At 36.3% G+C, this 14,353-nt stretch overlaps 3 protein-coding genes across 6 annotated transcripts in view; 2 read left to right on the top strand and 1 right to left on the bottom strand.

The window, feature by feature from the left end:
• The window catches only part of LOC145518445 (putative olfactory receptor 2W6), a 143,471-nt gene that overhangs the window by 14,988 nt on the left and 114,130 nt on the right, over positions 1 to 14,353 (bottom strand). For all 3 annotated transcript variants that reach the window (XM_081523052.1, XM_081523051.1, XM_081523050.1), the window contains one exon: positions 354 to 424. The gene's annotated coding sequence lies outside the window, so the exon portion shown is untranslated. The remainder of the gene's footprint in view (positions 1 to 353; positions 425 to 14,353) is intronic.
• Positions 7,303 to 8,265, top strand: LOC145519042 (olfactory receptor 2B2-like). The gene has a single exon (XM_081524280.1). It carries the CDS (start codon positions 7,303 to 7,305, stop codon positions 8,263 to 8,265), a length of 963 nt encoding a protein of 320 aa, XP_081380406.1.
• LOC145518476 (olfactory receptor 2W3-like) overlaps positions 12,142 to 14,353 on the top strand; it is a 28,896-nt gene continuing 26,684 nt past the window's right edge. Inside the window, exons 1-2 of one of the 2 annotated variants that reach the window (XR_014062919.1) lie at positions 12,142 to 12,381; positions 13,124 to 13,309. The gene's annotated coding sequence lies outside the window, so the exon portion shown is untranslated. The remainder of the gene's footprint in view (positions 12,382 to 13,123; positions 13,310 to 14,353) is intronic. The other variant, XM_081523103.1, reaches the window with a different exon arrangement.

Raw genomic sequence — 14,353 nt, 5'->3', positions numbered from 1 at the left:
CTCTTTGGTAGCAGAGCCAGAAGGTTAGAAAAAAAAAAAGAACAGAAGTGGGACTTCCACTTATGTAACCAATTTCCTATACCCTTTTTTTTTGACCACTCTAAGCCTCTATTTCTATATCTATGTATTTTTGGAAATAATGAATGCCTGTCTCACAAGGCACTTATGAGGACTGAGTGAAACAGTCCTTTCAGAGGACTCAGCACTGGTGTCTGGATAATAATAATAACCTCAACAGATCTTTCCCTATTTCCAAGATAAGTGTGCATTACTTGGTACTTTCTAAATTTAAAGAATTCTGAAACAATTTCAGTTTGTGTATACTTGGTCCATTCTGCAGAATAAGTATTTACCTTTATTCATTTTTTCTTTAGTCCTCTTTACTTTCTTCTTAAATTGTGATTTTTGTTCACTTAAATGCAATCTGTTGAAAAAAAAAAACTATAAAGATAATTCATACTCTAGTTCAGTTTGCCCCCTAACCATCCGAAACCTTACTCCTGCTCTTGTATAGAGAAGTAACCAGTGTCATTAATTTTAAAAACTTTTAAATATACACAAAGCCTCAATTTGTTTCTTTTCTAGCTTTACTTCATGCCCCATCTTCCTCTAGATACTACCCTCTACCCCTTTCCAGATTATTCATGTTCGTGTTATTTAATGTTAATTAAGAATTAGTCATTCTTATTATTCTTAAAAAAAACCTAGATATTTTCTCATGTAATCTCATACAGACACACAATACATAATAAAATCATATTTCAGTGTCTTAAATTATTGTTTTATAAAAGTAGGACCATGTAATGTATTTGTTTCAGCATTTTTGATTTCCTCATCCAGCAAAACCTCAGGAAAACGTCTCCAAGACATGTGTTAGTGCTATAATTCCTTGTTTCAGATGAATGAATATTTTCCATCATGTGAATATATTATGTAGTAAATTTGTTATCAAAGGACCCTATATTTTTCTTCATCATTTGTCATTAAAGTATTTCTACATCAAACATTATTGTTCATTTGTCCTTTTTTAGGGTAATGATTCCTGTAAATAACAGTACTAGATTGAGAGTTTATGTAGTTTTTAGAAGCCATTGCCATATTTTCCCCAGGAAAACTTGTAACTCTTTGAATTTCCACCAGTAATCTGTGAGTAGCACTTTTCCTTCATTCTCACTGGCAATAAAATTCAATTCTTCTTTTGCTTCCAGTCTGGTGAGTATGAAGAGGTTTATCATCATTATTTTAATACATCTTTCTCTATTTGAGAATTTGGTCACTCTCTCTTATATATCTTGTTCATTTGGATTTGCTATTCTAAATCACAAAGAGTCAGACATGACTTGGTGGCTGAACAACAACAACAACAGCAAATTGTCTATTCATATAATTGCCTTCCCATTGGGATATTAGTTGGTTTTTCCCAGGTTTGTTAAAATTATAATCTTTTTTTCAGAATTATAAATATATGTCTTCTAAATCTACTCACCTGGAAAAGAGATTGAAAAGAACTTGAATATGATAGCACATAAAAATATAATATTTTGGCCAGAATAAATACTATAATATAAAACATTTAAATCTTACAAGGCGGTCTATATAATTGTGAGTTGAAGAAGAACTTGGTTCCTAAACCTGGAAATTTTAAAAATCCATGAAAAAAGATATAGAATATATTGATTCTACATAAATTCTTTAAAACTGCTTTATGTAAAATGTGTCATAAACCAAGTTAAGCAATTCTCTTAAGATAAATTAAATTGAGGTCTATTTTCTGATATACAAATCAAAGGGTTGGTAGCATAACCTCAGATGGGTTCTCAGCAAATTTACACATTCCTTCCTGAGAGAAATAAGTAAGTAATTTTAGACTAGAAGACAAATTCCAATTCAATAACAAAAAGTCCAAATTGTCTTTGAAAAATATTTTAGTACCCACTGTCATTTTGTTGACAAAGTCACAAAGTTGAGGATTCAGTCCCTGGAGAAAGGATTTGCTGAGCAAATCAATGACGAAAGAGAAATATTAATTCATAAAGCTCTCCTCTTTCTCTCTTCCCACTGGGTATGTAGTTATTTGCTTTTGCAAATAACTTTTGCAATTCAGTGTTGAGATTTCTGCCAGAGACCAAAACAAATACCAATGTTGATAGAGAAAACACATTCATTTTGAAAAACTAGCTGGAAAAAAAAAATTTGAAAATAGCAATTGGTACACTAATTACAAGTGATGCCAGAACACCATTCAGATCATCTGTAATACTTCATTCCTATCTTCCAATTAACTCTGAATGGAGACATCATGACTTGCTACATTTTGAGTATAACTAAAAGACGCTGAATGAATTTCATCAAATCAGTTATACAGCTAAATAGCATATGAAGATGTCATTTTATCTGTACACTTTAAATTAGTCCTATTTTGAACTCAAGTCTTCTTGGACATAAATCTATTGCAATGTTTAAGATGGAGGTAAGTAGAATATATTTCAAAAAAAATGACACTAAAATTTGAGTATTCTAAGCATGCGTTTCATGGACTGTTTATATTTCAGATCTCAGCAAAGACCAACAACTTATCTGTTAGAAAAAATCTGATTTATCTAGTTTCAGCTTCTAAAAATCTTTTTTATATATTTTGTATAAGTATATATTTTATATGTCATAGTTTATATTTTATATCATATGTTTTAAGAATATATTACATATGTAGATACAAATTATATTATATGTTATGTACAAATATGTTCAAATGTCTTTTATACAAATATATTTGAACATATTGGTAAAATCTAAAGGAAATAAGAATTTTAGAGTAGGTCAGTCTTAGGTTCTAATCTTTAGTCTGTTATTTACTAGCACTAGGACCTGAGGAAAGTAATTTCTCTAAACATATAAATTTAGTTCCTGCCTGCAAATTTAATCTTTAATAAAATGGAAAAAATTTTTGACAAACTTCCTTGTGTTGATAAGCCAGTCTACAATGTATTAGCTGTGTGAAAAATTATTCCTATTATTCATCTTTTTGGGCTTCCCTGGTGTCTCAGACAATAAAGAATCCTCCTACAATGTGGGAGACCTGGATTCGAGCCCTGGGTTGGGAAGACCCCCTGGAGGAGGGCATGGCAACCCACTTCAGTACACTTGCCTGGAGAATCCCCATGGACAAAGGAGCCTGGTGGGCTACGGTTCCATTGAGTCACAAAGAGTCGGACAGGACTGAAGTGACTGGGCAAAGCGTCTCCGCCCACATCACTATCATACTTTGGCTAACATAAGCACATTCATCCTTTTACTCCTGCAAGAATATGGTATCTATGTGGTATTTGGAAGCCTACCTCATAGGGATATGAAATAATTTGAGAAAATATAACAGTAAACAGTTTTCATGCTAAAAGGAAAATACCATGCCCATAGTCTTACAGAAGGCAACTGATATCCAAAGATATTAATTAACTTGCTCAATTATACAATGATTTACTGGCTATTTGGGGACTAAAATTCTTGTTACTTCTATTGTCTCAAGGCTCTTTCCATAGTGTTGCTTAAAATGATGCTTCCAAGACTCTGTTGAACTTTACCTTTTTGAATGTTCAAGGTCAGATATAAGAGAATTCAGTAGAGAGATGATAGATATAAGATTAACGCATCACAGATAAAATTTATTAATATCTCATCAGCAGCTTTCTAAACTTCTATCAACTTCCAGTAACTTCTGTATTAACCCAGTTATACTCCCTTTCTGATCCCCTTGATATCTCACATAATTCAAATGTTTTCTTCTGCTGCCCTCTTGAATGCTACTCAAAATGAGATGAACATCATCTTGAGATTCTGGCAATGTACGTTTACTCAAAAGCAGAGGAATCTTCTCAGTGGCCTTTCAGGAAATAGCCACAATTGCAAGTAGTTAGAGCAGATGTCCACAGGTAATACTCAGGAGCCTGTCTGATATAATTTCAGAGAAGCAGATAAGGACTTCCTAGGTTTTTGTTCTTTTGTTTTGTTAATAAACACTTCAGTCCTAATACTGGGGATATGAATCAGAATTCAAATTACTTAAAACTTCTAAAATGCAAAATGATACCATGATACTTAGTCTAAAGAAATACTTTCAAGAATGGATAAATATTTGAGGTTACTGTGTGTTTGACAGGTGGGTGAATGGACAAAAAAAAAGAGAGTAAAGCAAAATACAAGAATTCAATGCTCTGAAATCTCCTATTTCCTCTCCTCATTACTTTCTGGCTCCATCATCTTTATATCTTATTCTGCTCCAGTGCTTTCTGATGTAGTGATGAATATTTTCCCCCTTACTGTGCCCTCACTGATTACAGAATGAGACGATATTACATATGACAAGATATGTGAACTAATATATTGATGCAGAAGCAGTTTATCATGTTTGTAAGTAGTGAATCTCAGAGGGAGTGGGGTCAGTTGATTAAAATAAAATTAACTGATTCCCTCTACTGTAATCTTCTGTAGAAAGAACTTTCTTGACTGAGTTCCAGGAAGTAGCATCCTATCTAGGATCAATCAGGAAAGAACATTGCCCATGTGAGAGGAGAAAATACATGCCATGTCCTCCATGATGAGATACCTCCTGAGCAATAATATAAGAATTGTGTCACTCTTCAGTATTACATTTAAAGAGATACTGCACCTTATCTAAACAGGAATACTGAGAATGAAAGTGGCTCTATTACCAAACTGTAAGCACAGTAGGAAAAAACTCAGCAGTCCTGGGTAAACTGGGGAGTGTCATTCACCCCAATTACATGGACTAGAGGGGATCTGTTCAACACTTATGCAACTCAAGGAAATTATGGATTGTGTGAAATCTCTCTACTGATGCCATTTATCCTGTTTAACCTGATTCCTCCATTCCTTGGCAACATTTTTTTTTCCCCAATAAAATTCAATTCATCCCTTAGAAAAACTCCTTGCAGATTCAGACATAATTTTAAGACAACATGAAGAGTTTAAAAAATTAATTTTCTTGCAAAGATCTGCACCCTAATGGGGATCAAAGTATTAAACTAAAGCAGTGCTGGTCTAAGAGTAAACTACAGCGAGTAAATTGGTGTGTGCATATGTGTGTGTGTGTGTGTGTGTGTGTGTGCTCAGTCCCTCAGTCCCTCAGTCATGTCCAACTTTTTGTGGCCCCAAGCACTGTAGCCCACCAGGCTCTCCTGCCCATGGAATTTTAAGTGAAGTTTTTTTTTTTTAATGTTTAAAGAGTAATGTCTGTTTTTAAAAAATTGGAACAAAAAACAGGTAAATTTATAAATAATTCTGCTTACTCTCCGCCATCCCCATTTCTCAGGAGTAACACTTTCTTCTGTATTCTTCAAGGTAATTTTTAATTTATGTATTAGTATCTTTATGTATGTATGTGTAAAATACTGTTGTATAAATTGATATAATCATGCTATACAAATGTTTAGTAACTACTTTTTTACATTTAAAGATACATTTAAACATCATTTTATGGCTATATCTATGACTATGTTTCTCAAAGTTTTTGTCAAATGAGACCAAGGCAATTTTTAGGGGACTAGTAGTCCCAGAAAAAGTAGAACAAAATTAAAATACACATTGCTAACTTTCAAATGAACCTGAATAATCATGAAAATTTTGTATTCTGATATTGATAAAATAATAAAATAATTTAGAGTGTCCTGTTAAGATTTCTTCGGGACGAATACATGTTTAGCAGGTGGAACTGACATATCAGCAGTTTTAGGAAATTCAGGGTGCTGAATAGCTTTTGCTAAAAGCATCACAGGAGGGCTTCCTGTGTGGCTCAGAAGTAAAGAATCCGCCTGCAATGCAGGAGACACAGGAGATGCGAGTTTGATCCCTAGGTTGGGAAGATCCCCTGGAGTGGGGCATGGAAACCCACTCCGGTATTGTTGCCTGGAGAATTCTATGGACAGAAGAGCCTGGCAGGCTACAGTTATGGGATCTCAAAGAGTCGGACATGACTGAAGTGACTGGGCAAAGCATCTCAGAATTCCTACATCACTATCATACTTGGACTAACATAACCGTGTTTCTATGTGCCAGGCACTATGCCAGCCAATTTTCACTGAAAAATCACATTTATACTTCACAGCAGGTGGTTACTAGGATCCGTACTTTGAGGGTTGATAGCTTGGGAGCTAAGGAGGAAAAAGGAAGGTAGGTTTTCAAATGGCAGAGCCTTCTTTCATTGGTAACCTTAGAAAATTTATAGTTTTATAAACCATAAGTAATTCCTCTCTGAGCAACCTTAGAGACCTTGAGACATTCTAACTTCTTTCATCCACACTGCTCTCTTTCTAAGGGCCAGCGTCTAGACTAAGCAATGTATGTATATGTTTCATATTAAGACAACGTAAAAAAACAGGATTATCTTCTCAAGTGAAGAACATGAAGATCAGAGGATAAGAAACATTCCCAGTGTAATGTAACTAATTAGGCAAGGTAGCCTATGAGCCCAAGTCCAGTTCCATATTATTAAATAATCCTATATGAATTCTGAGCTTCTAAAATAAAAAAATATATACGTCCTCAGTTGTGTCCATTATTAGATACTTTCTACATGTTCTTTTTTTTTTTTTTTGGAGGGGGGTGAGATTTACACAATTTTAATTAATTTTAATTTACACAATTTTTAAACAAGGAATCTCATTGGTATTAGGAGAAAATAGATGTCGATTGGGGTAAAGAGTTTACCTGCCAAAGAAGGAGATGCAAGAGATGTGGGTTTGATCCCTGGGTTGGGAAGATCCCCTGGAGGAGGACATGGGAACCCACTCCAGTATTCTTGCCTGGACAATCCCACGGACAGAGGAGCCTGGCGGGCTATAGTCCATAGGGTCACAAAGAGTTGGTCATGACTATAGTGATTCAGCAGGCATGCACAGAATGAATTCAAATGGCAGGAGCTCTGTCTATATCTATCTAATAGAAGGTACCCAGGGTAGAAAGAAGTGAGAACAATGAATTTACAAAATAACAAAAGATCAAATTTTGGTATTTTATACAGAATAAGTTCTATGAATATCGAAATTGATGATACTTTAAAATTTTTGAAATTTATTTTGCTAATACACTTAAACAAAAATAGAAACACTTGAAATACTTGGAAAGATAAATATGTATATTTTTGTCAATATATTTTCACATTATTAATAGTATCAGTCTGTAAGTTTATACAAATTGTTAGCAAAATGCTTATAACTAACTGACAGTAAATAAATACACTTGTTAACTTACTTTCTATATTCCAGAGAACCAGGAGCTGAACCATTTAACATGAATAGGATCAACAAGAGTGTCCCCCAAGAGTTCATCCTCTTAGGTTTCTCAGATCGACCATGGCTGGAGCTCCCACTCTTTGTGCTGTTCCTGGTTTCCTATATCTTGACCATCCTGGGCAATCTAGCAATAATTATTGTGTCCCGTCTGGATTCCAAGCTCCATACCCCCATGTATTTTTTTCTTACCAATCTCTCACTCTTGGACCTTTGCTACACCACAAGTACAGTTCCACAAATGCTGGTAAATATATGCAGCATCAGGAAGGTGATTAGTTATGGCGGCTGTGTGGCACAACTTTTCATTTCCCTGGCTTTGGGTTCCACTGAATGTCTCCTCCTGGCTGTCATGTCCTTTGATAGGTTTGTAGCTATTTGTCGGCCTCTGCATTACTCCATCATCATGCACCAAAGGCTCTGCCTCCAGCTGGCAGCTATATCCTGGGTTAGTGGCTTTAGCAACTCAGTATTGCAGTCCACCTTGACCCTGCAGATGCCACTCTGTGGCCGCAAAGAAGTGGATCACTTCTTCTGTGAAGTCCCTGCTCTGCTCAGGTTGTCATGTGTAGACACAACAGCAAATGAAGCTGAACTATTCTTTATCAGTGTGCTATTCCTTCTAATACCTGTGACACTCATTCTGATATCATACGCTTTTATTGTCCAAGCAGCGTTGAGAATACAATCAGTGGAAGGTCGGCGAAAGGCATTTGGAACATGTGGCTCCCATTTGATAGTGGTGTCTCTTTTTTATGGCACTGCTATCTACATGTACCTGCAACCACCATCCCCTGCCTCCAAGGACCGGGGAAAGATGGTGTCCCTTTTCTATGGAATCATCACACCCATGTTGAACCCCCTTATATACACACTTAGGAACAAAGATGTAAAGGGAGCATTTAAAAGGCTTATTGCAAGGATTTTCTTAATCAAGAAATATCCAAATGATAGGCCTTGTTAAAGCCTTGAAGTTTACTATTTTAATAATTTAATAAATTTAATAATAATTCAATTTAATTAAAGTTAAATGAAATATGTCGAAGTTGCTTTGGTCTGACTACGGTTAGAACTATTACGGTGAACTTCTTCAAATAAAATGTCACTGACAAAAAACTACACTTATTTCCTACTGTCTACCTATAGTCATTGCACAAGTCCTGAAAACTGGTGCATTATAATCCCCTAAAATAGTGTAAGCTTAAAATATTTAAAGTCTCAGGCTTTATAACACTGGTTTGTAAAACATGACTTGTAAAATCATTCCTGATCCAAGAAGTCTGTGGCTAAGTCAGTAACAATTAGGAGAATTTGGTTAGATATAAAAAAACAACTTCCTGAAGATAAAATTTGTGATATAATCGAATATATAAATAAAGGATACAGTGAAATTTATTCTTTCACAGTTCTGGAGGTCAAAAGTCTAAAGTCAAGGTCAGTAAAGTAAAGTCATGCTCCCTCTGGAAGCTGTGGTGGGGGAGGGGGTAATTGGTGGGATCTGTTCCTTGTCTTTTTTGGTTTCTAATGGCTGCTGGCATGCCTCGTGTCCTTGCCTTGCAGTCGCATCGCTCTCAGTTCTGCTTCTGTTTTCACACCTCCTCCTCTGTGTGTGCCTCAATCTAATCTCCCTCCACCTTTCTCTTATAAGGACACATGCGATAGCAGGTAGAGCCCACCCAGGCAACCTAGCATAAATTTCTCAAGATCCTTGAGTAATCACATCTTTTGCTATTGAAGGTAACATCCAAAGTTCTGGAGATTATGAAGTGGACATATCTTTTGGGAGGTCATTATTCAAGCTACTACATCATCTATAATGTTCAGGGTGATGTAGCCCATCATGCCTTGAAAAATGAAGAGTAACATTAGCTTTTGAATATTTTCTTCATTAAATGTGTTGAGTGATACATGTGTGAGAGTTTCCCCTTTAGTGCTTCTTTTTATATTTTTTTATTTTTTGGCTGCGCTGTGTGGGATCTTACCTGATCAGAGATAGAACCCATGTCCCCTGCATTGGGAGTACAGAGTCTTAACCACTAAACAACCAGGGAAGTCCCATTCCTAACTCCGTTTTAAATGAGGTTTCTTTCATTTTCACAGTATTTAAAGCAGAGTAATGTGCTAATGTTACAAAAGGGGCATTCTGGAGACAGAGACTGTTTTGATATTATTTCCATAATTCACTGTTAAGATAGTCAAAGCTGTGGTTTTTCCAGTAGTCATGTATGAATGTGAGAGTTGGGCCATAAAGAAGGCTGAGCACCAAAGAATTGATGTTTTAGAACTGTGGTGCTGGAGAAGACTCTTGAGAGTCTCTTGGAAAGCAAGAAGATCAAACTAATCAATCCTAAAGGACATCAACCTTGAATATTCATTGGAAGAACTGATGCTGAAGTTGAAACTCCAACTTTGGCCACCTAAGGCAAAGAGCTGACTCATTGGAAATGACCCTGATGCTGGGAAAGATTGAGGGCAGGAGAAGAAGGGGACAACAGAGGATGAGATGGTTGGATGGCATCACCAACTCAATGGACATGAATTTGAGCAAACTCCAGGAGATAGTGAAGGACAAGGAAGCCTGGGGTGCTGCAGTCCATGGCGTTGCAAAGAGTCGGACACGACTGAGTATCTGAACGACAACAACTGTTAAGAATATAAAATTATATATTTTGTATGAAAATCTATCCAACGATCTTTTTTGTTTGTATTTGATTTTATCCAGAAGAGAATGCTGAAATGGATATTGTGTGTGTTTAGTTGCTCAGTTGTGTCTAACTCTTTGCCACCCCATAGACTGTAGCCTGGCAGGCTCCTTTGTCTATGGGATTATTCTGGCAAGAATACTGGAATTGATATCAATAGCGCTCTAATCTTATGGTTTATTATAAGATTTGATAGTCCCTATTTTAATAAGATGAGCATACTGTGTCTCAGGTTATTTGAAGGGGTTCCTTGTAATTTAGATTTGGGACAGCTAGCCCTTTTAAACATTATATACCAACAACTCTAAATCACCCTTTCACATGCCAAATTCAGTCTTTTATACACCACTCAATAAATGATTGGATCCCCACATGGTGACATGCTCTACTAAGATAGGGAAAGGTTGAAGGAATGATTAGTGAACAAAATACCTAGTAAATATTAATGAGCAATATCACAACTTTTAGAAGCTGTATTATTGTGTACAATTAGTTTTAGGAAAATTCATTGGAGTTTTTACATATAATTCAATTGTTTAAGTCATTTTTCATTAATCCCAAGCTTTTTTGATAGTTAATCATCAAAAGATAGTATAAGTATTTCTTTGGCTAAAATTTTACATTTATTGGACTTTGTGGCATTTTTCTCTTCTTTATTTTGGTTTGAAGAGTCTATACAATTAGCTCAAGCTCTGCAGTACCCAACATTTAATGATATATTAACAGGTAGAAAATCTTGGGAAAAAAATTTTTTAAATGTGAGAAAATAAATTTGTTCGCTACATATTCCATTTAGCCAATGAAAGGGCTTTATTTACACACCAAATTACTGAGAGTCATTACTTGTCAGTTAACAGGGATACTCAATGAAAAGGATTAAGAATGATTTTTGCCCTCAAGCAGCTCACAAATCAGGGACTGAAGCAGAGAGATAGGATACAAAAACCAGTAAATGTTTCAGTCATCTACTGCTGTGCAAAAAAACTTAATGGCATGAAACTCCATCCATTTTATTATTCTCCTGGATTCTATGGGTGAATTTGGACAGGGCACAAAGGAGATGGTTTGGCTCTGCTCTACAGTGTCTGGAAAAGCTTAGTCTATGGGGGCTAGAATTGCATGGAGGCATCTTCACTTTGTTGACCTAAAACAATACAACAGCCAATTATTTTACCAACAAAATGGGTTTACTCAGGAACAGCAAAGAATAACATTTCCTGGCATGTAATCTACGGGGAACCACGGGCAAGTCCAGAGAAAAATGAGAGGAATGCTCTTTTATAGAGAAGGGCAATAGGGCGGAGCTACTAAAAACAAGGAGTCCATGGGAAGAAACTGGGAGTTTGAAGTGTACTGGCTTTTCACTGGCTGAGTGTGGCAGTCTCTTATTGGCTGGACTAAAAACAAGGAGTCCATGGGAAGAAACTGGGAGTTTGAAGTGTACTGGCTTTTCACTGGCTGAGTGTGGCAGTCTCTTATTGGCTGGGCTGTTGCCTGGCAGTGAGGAATTCTTTCTTCCTCCTGCTGAGTAGTCAAGTGGTAACCATCTTCCTTTTGGAGACACCAAGGTACCATCTCTTCTTTTGGGTCAGCAATTGACCTGGAGTGGTAAGGGTTAGAGCTCTCCCTACGGCCTCCTAACTCCATTTAAAATGAGGTTTCTGTTTATTAACTTTCATAACTTGTAAGTCTGGCATCTGGGTTGGGATAACTGAAAGGCTAGACTCTTGCTGGGAAAGTTATCCAGGGCACTGTTAGTAGCCTCTCCATGTGACTAGCATAGGCTTACTCACAGAATGGTCTCAGGGTAGTCAGACTTCTTAACATGGTTACTCAAAACTCTAAGAGTAAGTTCTAACCAACAAGGTGAAAGTTGAATGTCCTGTTAGGACCTAGCCTTCCATGTCACAATATCACTTTTGTCATACTCTATTGGTTAAAGCAGTCACAAGTTCACAGACCTCTCTTATCTTCAACCAAGACAGAGTAGCATAAGTCTGGATAAAGAGGAAGTGGGAGACTCTGAATATGACGGGGACATATCAAAAGGACAGAGAAATGTGGTTGTATAAAGTGCTCATATGATGGGAAGCTGGGTAAAGGGTTCACAGTAACTCTCTTCACTATGTCTCTTCTATAGGTATGGGCTTCCCAGATGGCTTAGTGGTAAAGAATCCACCTGTCAAGGCAGGAGGCACAGGTTCGATCCCTTGGTTGGGAAGATCCCCTGGAGGAGCGCATGGCAACCCACTCCAGTATTCTTGCCTGGAGAATCCCATGAACAGAGGAAACTGGTGGGCTACAGTTCATGGGGCTGCAAAGGAGTCAGACATGAATTCGAGACTAACCAACAACACAAATAGTATTACAACTCTTCTGTAAGTTTGAAATCATGACAAAACCAAAATGTTTTTTAAACAACTTCTGGGGATTTCCCTGGTGGTCCAGTGGTTAAGAATCCACCTTGCTGTGCAGGGCACATGGGTTTGATCCCTGGTCGGGGAACTACGATCCCACATGCCTCGGGGCAATTGCAAGCAGCTAAAATACACTTTTAAAAAAGAACAAAAAACTCTGGCACCTAAAAGAACATTAACTGTTTTTAGAATGGTCTCAGGCCTGACTAAGTCTTCTCAGCCTTAAAGATGATTTCAAGGAGATAGGCTTCTTATTCAATATAAAAACAAGTGCCCCCTTTCCCTCCACTCCGATACTCAAAGACTAAAGGAAGTGCAGATATTAGTTACCTTACATATGTCCCACTGGTTTTCCTTTCTGGGCAGAAGAGCAAAGTTGTCTAATTGCTTCACTGGAATATGTAGTCCCAAAGGTTTCAGTGAAGATAGTAAAATATCTTTAGATCTCCAATCTGAGAAGTTCAGGAACATTTTAAAGTATAAATGGTCTTTATTACTTTAGAATAGTCCTTTAGGAGTCTGAAGGTCTGACCTCAGACTCCTGGTGTGCAATATGCTGAAGCCTACCATGGGCTTCACAAATGGAAAGTGATCCTGGTACCCAGCACAAGTTGAGAGTCAAAGGGACTGTGGCCCAGGTTGTAGGTATAAACCATATATTTGTTTAGTGAATGTTTGCTCTCTCACACTGGCCTCCTTGTAGGAATGATCTGTGCAAGTTCAGAAGCGAGTTTCAAGGTAAAGTGACAGAAGAACAAGAATAGAGACCACAAATCAGCTTCCAAGGATTAAAACCACTTTTCAGAAGAAGGGAAAAAATAGTGAGAGAAGAAAAATTACAACAGAAGTAAATCCTGACAATATTTCCTCATGGATACTTTAAGAGAAGGCAAGTTCTATTTTAATAATTTAATTATTTTTTGACAATAACTTTTTTCTTATGCTAGTCTACTTGTTTCCCAACCATAAAAACATAATTGGCAGTCATATTTAATGGTATTAATGGTATATAATGACTATATTTTTCTTTGACATATCTAGGAAAAAAGAGGGCAGTAGGGACAATTGCATAAGGAAGCAACCACTAGACTGGAACATAACTTGTAATGTAATTGATAATATATAATCATAGAAGTAGAATGCATGTAAACAAATGAAGTACTAAAAAACATGCAGGCTTATGAAATTCCAGATAAATTTCAGATTCCTGGATTCCAACACAGAACTTTTGCTCAACTTCAATAATTCTATACATTCATAAATAACAATTACTAACTGTTGCTAATTATGATATCAGAAATGTATAGTTATACTAAAAATCATCAGGTTTTTGATTGTTTAGATAATGTTAATATTCTATTTGTCAAAGATCCATGTGTACTGATATAGCATATAGGTAAAATATATTTCAAAATGGTTTTAGTTTAGAATACTTTAAGGAAACTTGATATAAACAGACAAAATCTTTCAGACTTTTGAAAAACCATCAGTGGTAACTGATTCACCCCACTGGATAAAATTTCTATCAGTTTAAGATTTCTTGCTTTACCACTGTGTCATCTCTCATCTAATGAATCTCCCAGTGCTGTAGATTTTCTCTCCACCACTTGTCCAGCTGTACACTTCTTTTTTTGGAGTTGGGGGAAGTATAGTTGATTTACAATGTTGTATCAGTTTCTGGTGTACAGCAAAGTGAATCAGTTATACATATACACATATCCTCTTGTTTTTAGATTCTTTTCCCATATAGGTCATTACAGAGTATTGAGTAAAGTTCCCTGTGCTATACTTAGGTCCTTATTAGTTATCTATTTTGTATATAGTGGTGTGTACACTTCTTTTTCTTGCAGCTGTCACAGAATAACAGATCACAAGCATTTTTCACCTAGATAACTGTAGCCACCCCATGATTGTCTCCTACTTTCCAATATTG

Source organism: Giraffa tippelskirchi, chromosome 8 (genome assembly GCF_054371585.1).
Source record: "Giraffa tippelskirchi isolate mGirTip1 chromosome 8, T2T-mGirTip1v1.2.pri, whole genome shotgun sequence".
Lineage (NCBI taxonomy): Eukaryota > Metazoa > Chordata > Mammalia > Artiodactyla > Giraffidae > Giraffa > Giraffa tippelskirchi.
Note: the sequence above shows the minus strand (reverse complement) of the source record. Positions and strands in the feature narration are given on the sequence as shown.